The sequence below is a fragment of the Stenella coeruleoalba genome, assembly GCF_951394435.1.
Source record: "Stenella coeruleoalba genome assembly, chromosome: 17".
In the NCBI taxonomy this organism is placed as follows: domain Eukaryota; kingdom Metazoa; phylum Chordata; class Mammalia; order Artiodactyla; family Delphinidae; genus Stenella; species Stenella coeruleoalba.
Genome location: NC_137163.1, coordinates 80,200,864 through 80,214,207, shown reverse-complemented (window position 1 = coordinate 80,214,207; position 13,344 = coordinate 80,200,864). Strand labels below are relative to the sequence as shown.

General features: G+C 52.0%; 1 protein-coding gene across 5 annotated transcripts in view; it reads right to left on the bottom strand.

Annotated features, from left to right (window-relative positions):
- The window catches only part of PRKDC (protein kinase, DNA-activated, catalytic subunit), a 152,766-nt gene that overhangs the window by 38,231 nt on the left and 101,191 nt on the right, over nt 1-13,344 (bottom strand). For all 5 annotated transcript variants that reach the window (XM_079902162.1, XM_079902164.1, XM_079902165.1 and 2 more), the window contains exons 58-63: nt 12,622-12,811; nt 11,590-11,808; nt 8,192-8,304; nt 6,237-6,368; nt 4,325-4,504; nt 1,766-1,971 (exon numbers count right to left, since the gene is read on the bottom strand). In XM_079902162.1, coding sequence (XP_079758288.1) covers nt 1,766-1,971; nt 4,325-4,504; nt 6,237-6,368; nt 8,192-8,304; nt 11,590-11,808; nt 12,622-12,811 — 1,040 coding nt within the window. The remainder of the gene's footprint in view (nt 1-1,765; nt 1,972-4,324; nt 4,505-6,236; nt 6,369-8,191; nt 8,305-11,589; nt 11,809-12,621; nt 12,812-13,344) is intronic.

The following is a 13,344-nucleotide window of genomic DNA, read 5'->3' as shown; positions in this document are numbered from 1 at the left end:
CATATGTTATAATTAACCAAAAAAGATACGTTATTCTTGTTTTGTAAAAATATGAAATCTTAAAAGTTTTGAAGTTACCATTAAGTTTTACTACTTTAGCCGTACTGAAGGCAGGAGTTATTCTACAGCGCATTTAAAGTAAAATCTGAAAATTACAGCTTTACAATGCGTAAGTTGACTCATTAAATGCGCCTGTTCTGTGTTAATTCATTGCTGAGACACTGCTCTTATCTGTGGTAACCTATCTGGAATCCTTGTCTAGTCCTAAAATTTGGAATGTAGTTAAGAACCCCAAAGCAGGTAAATTAGTCCTGGTCCTAGAGATGCCACGTTTTACTCCACGTTCTATGGTCTTCTCGATTCTACTGACAGCCTGGACACGGGCTAGAGCATTCATCTCTGCCGTTAACACAAACCTGCTGGTCCGTCAGCCAAGCTCCCCCTTTAAGGTAGTCTCAAGTGTTCAGTAAGTTCGTTCCCTTCTCTCTAGAGACTTCTTCCCACCTTCTGAGTCTCCACACAAATGTCCTCTCTTCCTAACCCTGCAGTCGCCTGACCACCGAGCTGAGGACCACTCCCCTCCTGGTCTTCCTGAGTTTGGTGCTTCCCTGGGTATGAAATTTCACGTGTTTATTACATCAAAAAAGCCCCACGGGTTCTCTTTCAGAGCCCACTGACTCCAAATTTAGACCAAAAAAATCTAATAGCTATAGCTCTCTTACTGCCCTGCTCATGGGGAGGTAAAGGTAACAAATCAGAGGCAGAGGTAGGGAGGTGGGAAAATAGCCCACGGCCCAGGAGTCCAAGAGGAGACGAAGCTACCAGCATTCTCCAGGAATTCAGAAAACACACCAGCCTTAGGTCCACCCTACACTGGCCCCCGGTCCCTGGACCACATACGCTGTATCGTGGTCAAAACAATGATGTGGGACTTCCCTGGTGGTCCAGTGGCAAAGACCCCGTGCTCCCAATGCACGGGGCCCGTGTTCAACCCCTGGTCTGGGAACTAGATCCCACATGCATGTCGCAACTAAGAGCGGGTTCGCATGCCACAACTAAAGATCCCGCACACTACAACGAAGAGCCGGCACAGCCAAATGAACCATTAAAAGTAAATAAATATTAAAAAAAAAAATTCTGTTTGAAAGGAATGCACAAACATAATATAAAAAGTGTGAGGAAGCATTAATAAAGCTAGAAAAAAAATGTTTAAAAGTTTAGGCCCTTAAAAGCTGTGTGCTTCGTTTATCCAGACAACACCCAAGACCCGAGACTCTGCCCCCTGAAATTCCCAAGCGCACAAGGCGTCACTACTGCCCATGGCCATGCCAGACACAAGAGGGTAAGAACGCCCACGGGCAGAAGCAGCCCCCGCAGAGGCCCTTCCTCCTGCCCAGGGTGCCGCCCGCGCCGCTGGCGGTGTCTAACCCGCGCTGTGCTGCTGCCGGCACCCGGCGCAGCGCCTCGCTACCCACCACGGCACTCAGTTCAGAGAGACAGGAGCGACCATGCAACAGCGGCGAGGCAAGAAACCCCGCTCTCACTTCCACTCTCACACCCAGAACCCGAAGACCTAAAAACCAGTGTTACAGAAAAGAAGCGCAAGTGAAATTTCACCCGAATCCAGCATCCTCAGAATTAGGCACTGGCTTTCTTATGATAAAGCCTCATGTAACCGAAACAGAATTTGTTTTTCCCAAATAAACGAAGTAACTGTATCAGACATATCGGCCTCGGCCCCAGCGGGGTCGGGGCCCAGGCGTACCTGGCGAGCTCCATCCATCTGCCGACGGTGGGGGAGAGGCCGGGCCTGCCCCGAGCGCGCTTGGCAGGAGGCTCCTGGGGCAGCAGGTGCAGCAGCGCTTCCTCCAGCAGGTGGATGGCCCCCGGCTGCTGCAGGCCCGCCAGGCCGGCGCTGCCGACCACGGCCGGGTCCAGGCTCAGCAGGTCGGTGTGTCTGCAGCTGACCTCCTGCGAAGACAGACACAGCAGCCCTCTAGCCCACGGCTCCCCAGCCACCTCTGCCAGCGAGGACCTCGTTCTGCTAAGCACGAAGGTCTGACATTCGTGGTGGAGAAAGCACAAGCTCCTCTGTGTGATTCTGTTAAGCCTTCCCCCACTTGCTCAGAGGAGGAAATGATCTCTCCTTACTGCACACTTCCAATCCAGGATTAATTGAGAGCAACAATGTCACTAGCGGACAGTGAGAGTTTTACACATTTGCTGTATGTCCAGACCACAACCGCAGCTTCCCGGAACGTATACCCTGGAGAGACGAGGAGAGCATCTGAGACACAAAGATCGCACACCCAGTCACTGCAGAGTAAGTGCGCTCACCCCCACTAGCTGGCAGCCTCCTCACGTCTCCCCACCCCGGGGGCTCACGTGCTCAGCAACACGGAATGGAGGGCTTCGGGAATTATCATGTTGACCTTTACTTTGTAACTCTCAATTTCAGAGTTCTGTATACGCAAAAATAACGAAAAGTGAGCCCCAAACCAATAGAGAGAACAGTATGGCTAGTAGGACAGCATCTCATGACGACAGACCTGCGTCTGCATGGACATGTGGAAGGGCACCTGCCTCCCGCCCTGCGAAGCTGCTGGGCCCGGAACCCTCACTGAGACTGACCGGCTACCACCGACCCAACTTGCATTCAACACCAGGGGTCTTGGAAGAACACAGATTCTCCAAAGCAAGCAAACAAACAAAAATGCTTGTCACTCTTAGCAGGAGCTAGTGGTACAGGAAAGAAAATCCAAACAAAATTCTATTTCCATGAACAACACAGCAGGACTTCCCTGCTGGCGCAGTGGTTAAGAATCCGCCTGCCAATGCAGGGGACACGGGTTCGAGCCCTGGTCCGGGAGGATCCCACGTGCCACGGAGCAACTAAGTCCGTGCACCACAACTACTCAGCCTGCGCTCTAGAGCCCGTGAGCCACAACTACTGAAGCCTGTGTGCTCCAGGGCCCGCGTGCTGCAACTACTGAAGCCTGCACGCCTACAGCCTGTGCTCCGCAACAAGAGAAGCCACTGCAATGAGAAGCCCACGCACCACAACTACTGAGCCTGCGCTCTAGAGCCTGCACGCCACAACTACTGAGCCCGCGCACCACAACTACTGAGCCCACTCACCACAACTACTGAAGCCCGCGCACCTAGAGCCCGTGCTCCACAACAAGAGAAGCCACCGCAATGAGCAGCCCGTGCACCTCAACCAAGAGTAGCTCCCCGCTCGCCGCAACTTGAGACAGCCCGCACGCAGCAACAAAGACCCAACACAGCAAAAAATAAATAAAATTAAATCTTTAAGAATCAAAATTGCTTCGGGATAAAATGTAAAGAGAAACTTATTTTGAAATACCGGCTGATTCAATATAACTTCTCAAGTCTTGTCTTTGGCATCACCAGGAGAAAACCAATGAAGGAATTCTACTTGTAAATTATAAACCAATAAAAATAGAGTATATAAAAACAAACTGTATTAACAATTTCACGCTACAACAAAAAAGTACGAAGTAAGAATACTAAGTACTTCATCTCCGGATTTATTACCCAATCAGTTTGCAAACCAAAGCTACTGATAAATAACACTAAAGAATGTAATTTTTAAATTACTCCAGGGAGGTAACTAGTTACAAAAATACTGAAATGAATCCAACGGATTTTCTATTAGGGACTTTTGTAACGATCCATGGTTTGAACAGCAAAGAAAACATTTCTTACATGAAAGAGTAATCTTCCAGTAAGTGTGTTTAGTCCTACAAAAGTCTGTCTACACTAGTTCTCTGCTCGAAGAGCACAGCCTTCAAAGCCTTCTCTGAGGGCGGCCTCACAGCGCCCATGACAGTGCACAGCCCACCCCGGCCGAGAGGCGGCCTGCCGACCTGCCTCTCCTCAGCCTGCACCACCCCGGGCTTCTGCATCACTTGGCCCTCGTGCCCTTCCGCCTCTGCCTGTTTACCGCCTGGCCCGAGCCCGCCTGTGCCTCCGTCCCCTGCCCACAGCCAGGCACGGGCTGCACCCATGTCCCCAGAGGCCGGCAGGAGGACTGGGCGCCGCGCGACACGCAGGTGCGAGCAGAACACTGAGGGGACTGGCTGGTTTAAGACCTGAACAATTTTATGTCAAGTTTGATTTCATCACTCCATCATATGTAAGTTTTTTTTTAATACAAATAAATTGCGTCTAACCATCTGGGAGGAAGCGGCCCCATCACAGGACACGTGCTCTGTTAAAACCCTCGTTTCAACTAAGAAGCCAACGGAGTCGCTAGATGCCGGCGTGTGAAGGGCGGGAGACAGTGCGCGTGCGGCCTCACCTGGATACAGGACACAAGCGGAGGGAAGAAGAGGAAGGTGGTGCTGAGCAAGTGAGTGAAGTCCTGCAGCAGCTTCTGCGTGGCGCCACGCCTCTCAGACGCGGTCCTGTGCTTGTCCGTCTCCTTCAGGATCCCGGAGCACAGGCTGCTGAAGAGCTGCTTCGCGACGAGCGGATCCCTCTGTAGGACATTCCGGAGGAGCACAGACCGGGGTGACTCACCCACAGCACCGGAGCCGAACCCAAACACACAAGCCGCTGCCCACACGGCCACGCCGACAGCCGCAGCCGTCGACGGGGAGGATTCGGAACTTAACCCAGCACATCTGTTTGACACGTCTTATAAAAGGCACGATGGCACGGATTCCGGACCCAGAGTACAGACTCAGAAGCTGGCTCAAGTCCTGCGTGAGTCTGGACCTGCGGGTCCCTGCCCCGGGCCAGGGGGACATAGGGCTGTCCCTGGGGACTGACAGCAGCCTGGAGACATTGGAAAACGGCCCTGAGCTTAGACGACAGGCCAGAGCCCCGTCACCGTGGCCATTTAATCCCTTGACGCCAGCAGGAGCCGCCTCCGTCCTGCGTGGTGGGTGGCCAGACTGACGGACACAGCCCGTCCCTCCCGCTGTTCCCGGGCACAGACCCCAGTGCTGAGAACGGCTCCCAGCAGGCAGCGTCTACATTTTTAAAATGAAGGCATGAAAGCAAGAATAAATAAAATTTTAAAATTATTTTGTTTGGTAAAAGCTGTTTCTGAATAAAAACTATAATTTGATTTTTCTTTATTTTATGTTGGTCATTACTCTATTTTAGGTAATGTATTTGTCTTATAAAAAGTCATAATGGTTCTTATATAAAATTTTAGAAAATACGCATCAGGAAACAAGAAGAAAATAAATATTGCCCGTCGTTACACTCCACAGAGACGGTTACTGCCAGGTGGGCCTCTCACTCTGCTACGTGGGGTCCACTTAGTCTGTCAGGGGGCTTCCACGTCTACACCCACTGACTCTTGTGCACAAATTCCTTCCTCTACACGTGAATCTGCACGTGGGACAAGCGGCCCAGAACCTCACACACACACACAACAGTGCTGCAGCGAAGTGGTGGGACTCGCGCGTCTGTGATCTGGTCACACTGGGGGTTCACTCAGGTGCTCCGGTGACGTGAGCCGTCCCCACGGAGGGAAGCTGGGGGAGGGGACGCAGGACTTGGGCTATTTTTGCAAATTCCTGTCACTCTGTAATTATTTAAACAAAAATCTTACCAAGCAGTAATGGGCTACACAGACATAATCTATCACTATCATCAACATTAGTGCTGCCAGTTAAGTGCTAAGGCATCATGTTTCAGCACCTATAGCATAGTCATATATTACATGATATATATGATACCCTTCGATTATAAACAGTACTTCAATTAAAGTCAAAGAAACCTTAATCAGACTTTGCAGGGATAAATATCCTGCTTCTGTCAGAGAATTCAGTGAGAAAACTTCACTCACTCCCAGTACACTTATCCCCTAATGTCTGAGAAAAGTACTCCCTGTCCCCGGCTAATAAGAGAATTACCAGAGAAGGATACTGATCCCACTGTCGCTCTCTCGATCCTCCCCCGAAAGAGGATTTTGTATAATCAATGATTTAAGTGACTTAGCAACTTACACACTGTTTCATTCCCACTGACATTACTGGTGAGAAAAACAGACTCAGTGTGTGACTGGCACACAGAGACACTGGGCCCAGAGCAAAGTGTCTCGATGGTACCCCGTGTCAGGGTCTCACAGAGCTAGGAAGCGGCAGAGCCATGACTCGGGACAAGGCCCTTCACTGAGCCCACCGTGTGGGACAAATCAGCACCTCTGCCCTGCACAGAGGCAGCCCTGCGAGCATGAGGTGGGTTCCAGCACCGACCTGGGCCACTGCCTGCAAGGGGGTGATAAGGCTGCTGTGCGGAATCTGGATGTCAGGAAGGTCTCCACGACGGTAACTTCTGTACAGGATGACGTGGGCCTCGTGCTTCATTTTTAACTCACTCTTCATCTCCTATAGTCGTTAGCAACGGAGGAGGATTAGAATTCTCAGTTAAGAATACCAGTAGCCGGCTTCCCTGGTGGCGCAGTGGTTGGGAGTCCGCCTGCCGATGCAGGGGACGCGGGTTCGTGCCCCGGTCCGGGAAGATCCCACATGCCGCAGAGCGGCTGGGCCCGTGAGCCATGGCCGCTGAGCCTGCACGTCTGGAGCCTGTGCTCCGCAACGGGAGAGGCCACAGAAGTGAGAGGCCCGCATACCGCAAAAAAAAAAATACCAGTAGCGTGTGAGCTATGAAACTGTCAGCGCCCACCACTAACAGAAAAGTGAATCAGGGACTTCCCTGGCGGTCCAGCGGTTAAGACTTTGCCTTCCAATGCAGGGGGTGCAGGTTCGATCCCTGGTCCCACATGCCTCGTGACCAAAAAACCAAAACAGAAAACAGAAGCAATATTGTAATGAATTCAATAAAGACTTTAAAAATGGTCCTCATCAAAAAATCTCTTGCCAAAAAAAAAAAAAGTGAATCAATGACAATTTCTAACCAAGACGGTTTAGTCACTACGCTTTACCAGTCTGGCAAATGATAAATCCAGAACAAAAACCACTGTCAGATGAACAGTGAAGATTATTTAAATATTTATTACAAAGAAATCTGAGTTTCTCTGAAATCAGAGAACTTGATTTAAAACTTTTTAAAGCCATAAACGAAAGGCTGTGTTTCCAGTCTGACAAACCTCGCGATGAGCCCCACCCTGCCGGCCCTGCTCTCCCCACACGGGGCCCACGCGACGCTGCCGGGAACGCACCTCTGCAGCTGCTCCCTCCGCAGGGACCGTCTCTGCGGAGCCCCCCGCCCCGGCCTCTTTAACAGGCTCCCCAGCGTGCTCATCTCCTGGTTAGTTTCCGGTGCTGCCCCTGCTTTCTGTCTGCTGTACGCACCGGACCACAGCTCTGCCATCAAGCACTCAGGTGACACGCCCCCAGCTGGCGAGCGCGCCCAACACCGAGCGTGGGTCATCCCCACCCTCTCCCTGAGACCCTCGGGGGTCAGCCCAGTGCCTATGCCCCCAAGCCCGCTCCTGGCTCCCCAGAAGCCCAGGCAGGATTCAGACTGAACGAGGGGCTCGCAGCTCAAACGCCTCCGGTGGAATGGGATTGGCGACAGGCCTGAAGTGTTGCATTAGTTGCGCTGGTTGCCACAGTTACAGGGATGAGAGGGAGGTGAAAGCACGTTTTCTTTCCACAGGAGACCCAGGGGAACCATTCGACCACCCCGTGCTCAAATTTGGAAGTTAAGTGGCTGAGGATTTAAGCTGAGTTAGAACAAGACAGGGCTTTCACTCACAATCTGGCCCTGTAACAGCTGGGCATCATCACTGATCTGTATCTCGCACTGGAGCCAGGGCTACAAACTCTCCCGTCACATCCACATTTTGAGGAACGTCCAGCTACCGGTTCGTGCCACACGCGTGGCTGCAGCGGGCAGCTCAGCCCCAGCCCTTCTCCTCGCCCACCCCCGTGGCACCTCCAGCAGCACACCCCCTGCTCACAACGGCTTGCTGGTCCCGAGCTGGGTCAGGGCTCCGGCCTCGGCGTCGAGAGGGGCTGAAGCTGGGAGGCGGGACCCCAGGGGGACGGGCGGTCCCGTGAGGAGAAAGACCGTCTGTCCAGAGAGAGCAGCCCCCGAGGGGAGGGCAGACCGGAGCAGCTCAGGGGACCCCCAGTGGGCTGCCGCCACAGTCGGACTCTAGACCGACAGGGAGCCTGTGTCCTTGGCACACGTCCTCTGACAGACAACAGCCATTTCTGATCAAATGCTAGAAAGAGACACAAACCTTCTCTCGCTTTTGCTCAGCCACACCTTTCCTGGCATAAATCAAACTCAGTTTTTCTCGGTCCTTTAGAAACCGTCTGCGTAATCGCAATATTTCTGCCCGATTGTCTGGACCTGAAGAACAGAAAACAGGCTGGTTATTTGCGGCCGACTTTGTCCTCCTCCCCAGAATCCCTGACACAAAAGCGAGGCTGTCTCTGAGCTCCATCTTTTACCTCCCCTTAGTTTTGTTCTCAAAACAAAGCCGCACAGGAAACCGCTGACCACTTCGGGAAGCTGGCGAACAGCAAGTCGTGCCGCCTCGGTGCCGACCGAGGGCCGTGCGGAGAGAACCGGCAGAGGCCAGACAGCACCCGGGGACAGCGGAGGGGGCTCGGGGACGCAAGGCTGGGGCAGAAACCCTGGGGGCTGTGAGGACTCCTGGAACCCGGGGCCGCCCCGGCACCAGGCCCTGGGCCTGCAGGCAGGAGGGTGGAGATCTGGCCTCTAGGGAACCAACCAGCACAAAAGGGGGGCTTCTGCGCCATGGTGGAGGCCAGTCAGCACACACCCAACATGCAGCTACCACTCCAGACACTGTTTATCGCCCTGGCTGGAACACAGCAAAAAGCCGAAAGTCACCAGTCGCTTGAGGAAAGCTTCAAATAGGAAAAACAGAACCAAACTATAGCAAAACAGCAAAAGCTGAAAGCAGGCCGTCTAGGAAAGAAATTCAAAAAATGATCATTTATCAGAAAGAGTACATATTGCAACAGTGGACTGATGGGATGTTCAGAGACCAAAAAGGCTCATGGAAACTAAAAACAGGATGTCATCACTTGAAAGTATAGGTTAGAAGATAAGGTTAAAGACATGCCCCAGAATACAGAACGAAAAGGGTAAAAACAGGGACTTCCCTGGTGGTCCAGTGGTAAAGAATCCACCTTCCATGGCAGGGGACGCAGGTTCGATCCCTGGTCGGGGAACTAAGATCCTACATGTCGGGGCGGGGGGGGGGGGGGGGGGCAACTAAGCCCACGCGCCTCAACAAGAGATCCCGTGTGCCTCAACGTCCCACATGCCACAACCAAGACCCAACGCAGCCAAAATTTAAAAATAAATAAATAAATAAAATATATTTTTTAAAAAGGGTAAAAACAGAAAATTGGATAATCCATTAGGTCTGATAGTCAAACAGAATCCCAAAAAGAGACTGACTGACACTTGGAAATCATCATCAAAATCATCCACGGGAGAGGACGGAACCCTTTTCATAATGGAAAAGAACACGAAAAAGAACGCATATACATACTTATACATGCGTAACTGAATCACTCTGCTGTACAGTAGAAATTAATGCAACGTTGTAAATCAACTATACTTCAATAAATTTTTTTAAAAAATAAATAAAATGTCTAGAGCAATGAAAAACAAAAACAAAACAAACAAAAAAAATCACCCAAGCAAAAATATTCCAGAACCGGAAACAGGAGTTAGCAGCCTGAAAGGGCCTTCCTCAGCCCAGGAAAATGGACTAAAACAGACCTGCACCTAAGGACCCTTTTGTGACGTTTCCTAAAACTGGTCTTAAAGAGAAGATCCTGAGAGCATCTCCAGAGTAAATATCCTGTCCTCACAAAGGACCATGACGAAGCCACACCAGGCTCCTCAGAGCCCAGAGCTCTGTCCCCACAAGCACCAGTGCCTGCAAAGCAGTGAATAGCATCGCGTCACAAGAGCCACCGTGCTGACCCCTACCCTGGAAGGTCTCCGGGGAGGTGCCCCCCAGGAGGACCAGACCGAGGAAGGACAGTCCGGGGCCAGCAGCCTGGACGCAGTACTCGGAGGCTCAAGGGAGATTTCACATAGACAACAGCTGTGCAACTCAGAGGACACTAGGGGACAAATATGTAGAAAGCCAAACATCTAAAGAAAATAGCCATGTACACAAGAAGCTGCTCCTGTAACTTTGTTTGAAATAATGAGCTAAAAGAAAAAAAGAAAAGAAAAAAAAAGGAAAGGGGAAGAAAAGACAAAAAAAAACCCTAAATGTCCATAAACAGAGTATTGACAGTCTCTTGCATATTCATTCTACTGAATCCTATGCAATGATTTAAAATAAACTTGTGCCATGTGTATCAATATGGATAAACAATATTGAACAAAAAGTGTGCATGTAGAAAATAGAAACATTTTATAATATTTTATAAAACATGCAGAGCAATGCCTTACTTTTTTATGAATATAAGTTATGAATAAAAGTACATAAAATTATCTGTGGAAATGAGCTACACAAAATTCAGGATTGAAGATTACCTCTGGGAAGATTATGGAGGGGAGTGAAATACAATTTGGGAGAGTTTTTCTTTAGGGTTTTTTTTTTAACTGAAGTAATTGTGGCAAAAGTTAAATTTGGTAAAGCCTGGCTGTGGATACAGGGATGTCAAATATATTATTTTTATTTTGTCTATATCTGAAATATTTCATAATTATAAAAATATAAATATGAAAAGAAGTCTGTTGGTTTAGAAACCTGAATGGCTGACACCTGGCAAATAAAGTTGGTAGAAGTAAAAAAAGAAAAAGAAAACAGTCATACACTCAATACCCTGTGATAGGCCATAACGGAAAAGAATATAAAAAAAGAGCATCTCTGTGTGTGTAAGTGAGTCACTGTGCCGTACAGCAGAGACCAGTGCAACACTGTAAATCAACTACACTTCAATAAAAAAGAAAGAAAGAAAGAAAGAAAGTAGCCATTAATACCCAGGAAAAATTACTGCACAAGAAAGGAAAACAGGCCCACGTGACCCCAGCTCAGGCGTGAACTGCTCAGGCACGTGCGTGAGCCCAGGGCTAGGGCACGCGCTTCCCACAAGTGGGTGCGGGGCGGGCGAGGGCTGGGGACGCAGAGCCAGAGAGAGTGACTGAGACCCAAAGGAAAGGGGCAATAAAAACGCCAACCGGAGCTGTAGAAGCCGCACGAGAGACCTGACCGAGGGCGGATGCCATCGCTTCCCGCGAGTCTGGGGCGGCTGGCCTGTCTGCTGGCTCCCCGCCTGAGCCGGGGCTCCTCCCAGGGCCCCCAGCCCACCCCGTCAGCCTCCTTACCTGCCCCCGCCCCGGCCCCGAGCTGACCGCCTGTGTCCTCACTCCCCACCGCCCAGGCCTGGCCTGACCCCTCTCCACCCCACCCGGACCTCAACTCTCTGAGGCTCAGCCTCTACATCCTACCTCCTCTTGTGACCCCTAAACTTCCAGAAAGTCACTAAGCGACGGAGCTGTGCCCACTTTACTCAACCACTTTCTGGACCCCGAACCGTGCTTCCACAGTGCTGGGCGCCACGCGGGGGCCGGGACGCGGGGACAGCCATAGGCTCACGGAGGTGCGCGTTTCAACACACCTCGGCGACCGCCTACCTTTTGCTCCGTTGTCCACCTCGTCCCCTGGGAGGCACAGCCTTTTCTTCCCGAAGTCGGGTCCCACTGACTTCGGGGCTGCCCCGCGCAACCCCTCAGGCCTCTTGTGGGCAAACAGCAAGGACGAGGACGAGGGCGATGACTCGGTGGCGGGGGCCGAGCCGTCCCCCAGCGGGTCAATGCTGCCCCCCGTCAGCCAGTGGCAGGAGCCTCTTCCCCCTGCAAACAGGCGTGACAGGCACGTCAGGGCAGCGGGGACACGCCGGGGACATGCCGCTCGAGAGCAGAGGCCGCCGCCTGGCAGCAGCGACCAAGACGGGAGCCGGCCAGGTCCCCGCGGGAAGACCCGGGCGGCGGGCTCCCGTGTCCTCAATGTGAGAAGCGGGAGACATGTCACCTGCTCCTAAGAATGATACTGTGTCTGCGACAAGGTACTAAGGTCCGTGATTTCTAGCATCAGTGTCGTAAAAGTTCCACACTAACTGTCCAAATCACTCCTATTTCTAGAACCAACAGAATGTGAAGAAATCCCATGAAGGAAAAGCACTGAAGAATTTACATAAAACCACTTGGGGATTTCACTCTACAACTTGTACTCTGCTGATCAAAGGAACCAGCTGACTCATTTGAGAAAGGAAAGTTTAATGAACTACAAACACAGTAGATGAATTTGGTTCAGCTCTGCTTTGCTTCTGAGGTAATAAGGGGTTTTAAACATGATGCACTGAACGAAACCAAAACGTATATGTACTAAGACTTTTCCTGCTTTCTCCAATCAGAAATAACCCTTTTCTTCCCTTTCTTGGCTGTGGTGGACACAGGACGGCCATCGGACTCCACGCTTCCAAGCGCCCAGCATGCCTGCTGGCTGAGCAGCCGTCCCCACCTCCACCCCCAGGACTGTCCCCACGGGACTCCTGCCCCCGCCCACCCCCCGAGTCTGCCCTCAGGAACTCAGCCCCCCTCCTCCTTCACGTCTTCTGGGGGGGCCCTGCTGCCCCGACGGCCGGCACCCCGCGGCAGACGCGTTACCTGCACTCTGTGTGGGTGTGAAGTCGAGCTGCTGCTGGGTGGCCCGGACCTGCCCGGCCAGCCCCCGCCGAGCCGAGAGGGGCCCATCCTGCGTCCGGGTCTGGAGCGCACTCTGGGAGGCCTGGGTCTCCAGGAACATCGGAGTGAGGACCGCGCTCCGACAGCGCCAGTCGGGATCAACAGAATACTCCTGCACACGAGAGTTTCAGGTGAAGCAGTGGCCCTTCTCAGCAACACTCAAATGCTTTATTTAAAATCTAATGGTCCCATCAGCACATACGTACTATAACTTCGTGTGTCTCCGTGAGAAGTAGCTTAAGAACCTTTTCAAACTGAGTTTTAACGGAACAGTTATCTGCCAACTAGACAAGCCCATCAGTACTGGGGAGGAAAAAACCCTTTCCTACTCCTCCGCACTCTGCATCCAGAGGCTCACTCCCACCCTCGGGAAACGCCTCAGCTCCTCTGAGCACCCAGACCCGACCCGGCGCCCAGACCGCCAGGCACTGGGGACACGGGGGTGGCAGGGCGGGCTCTGCTCCAGGAGCTCTGAGTCAACGTGCAAATCGCCACCGGGGCTGCTGGGCCGAGGCGCCAACGGGCATCTACGGGGGTGGCGGGAGGGGAGAGAGGAACAGCTACGTGGAGGCTGAAGGGACGAGGGTGCGCCGCGCGCAGGGTCACGCACAGGCGGTGTCTCAGGAAGAACGTGCGTGGATTCCA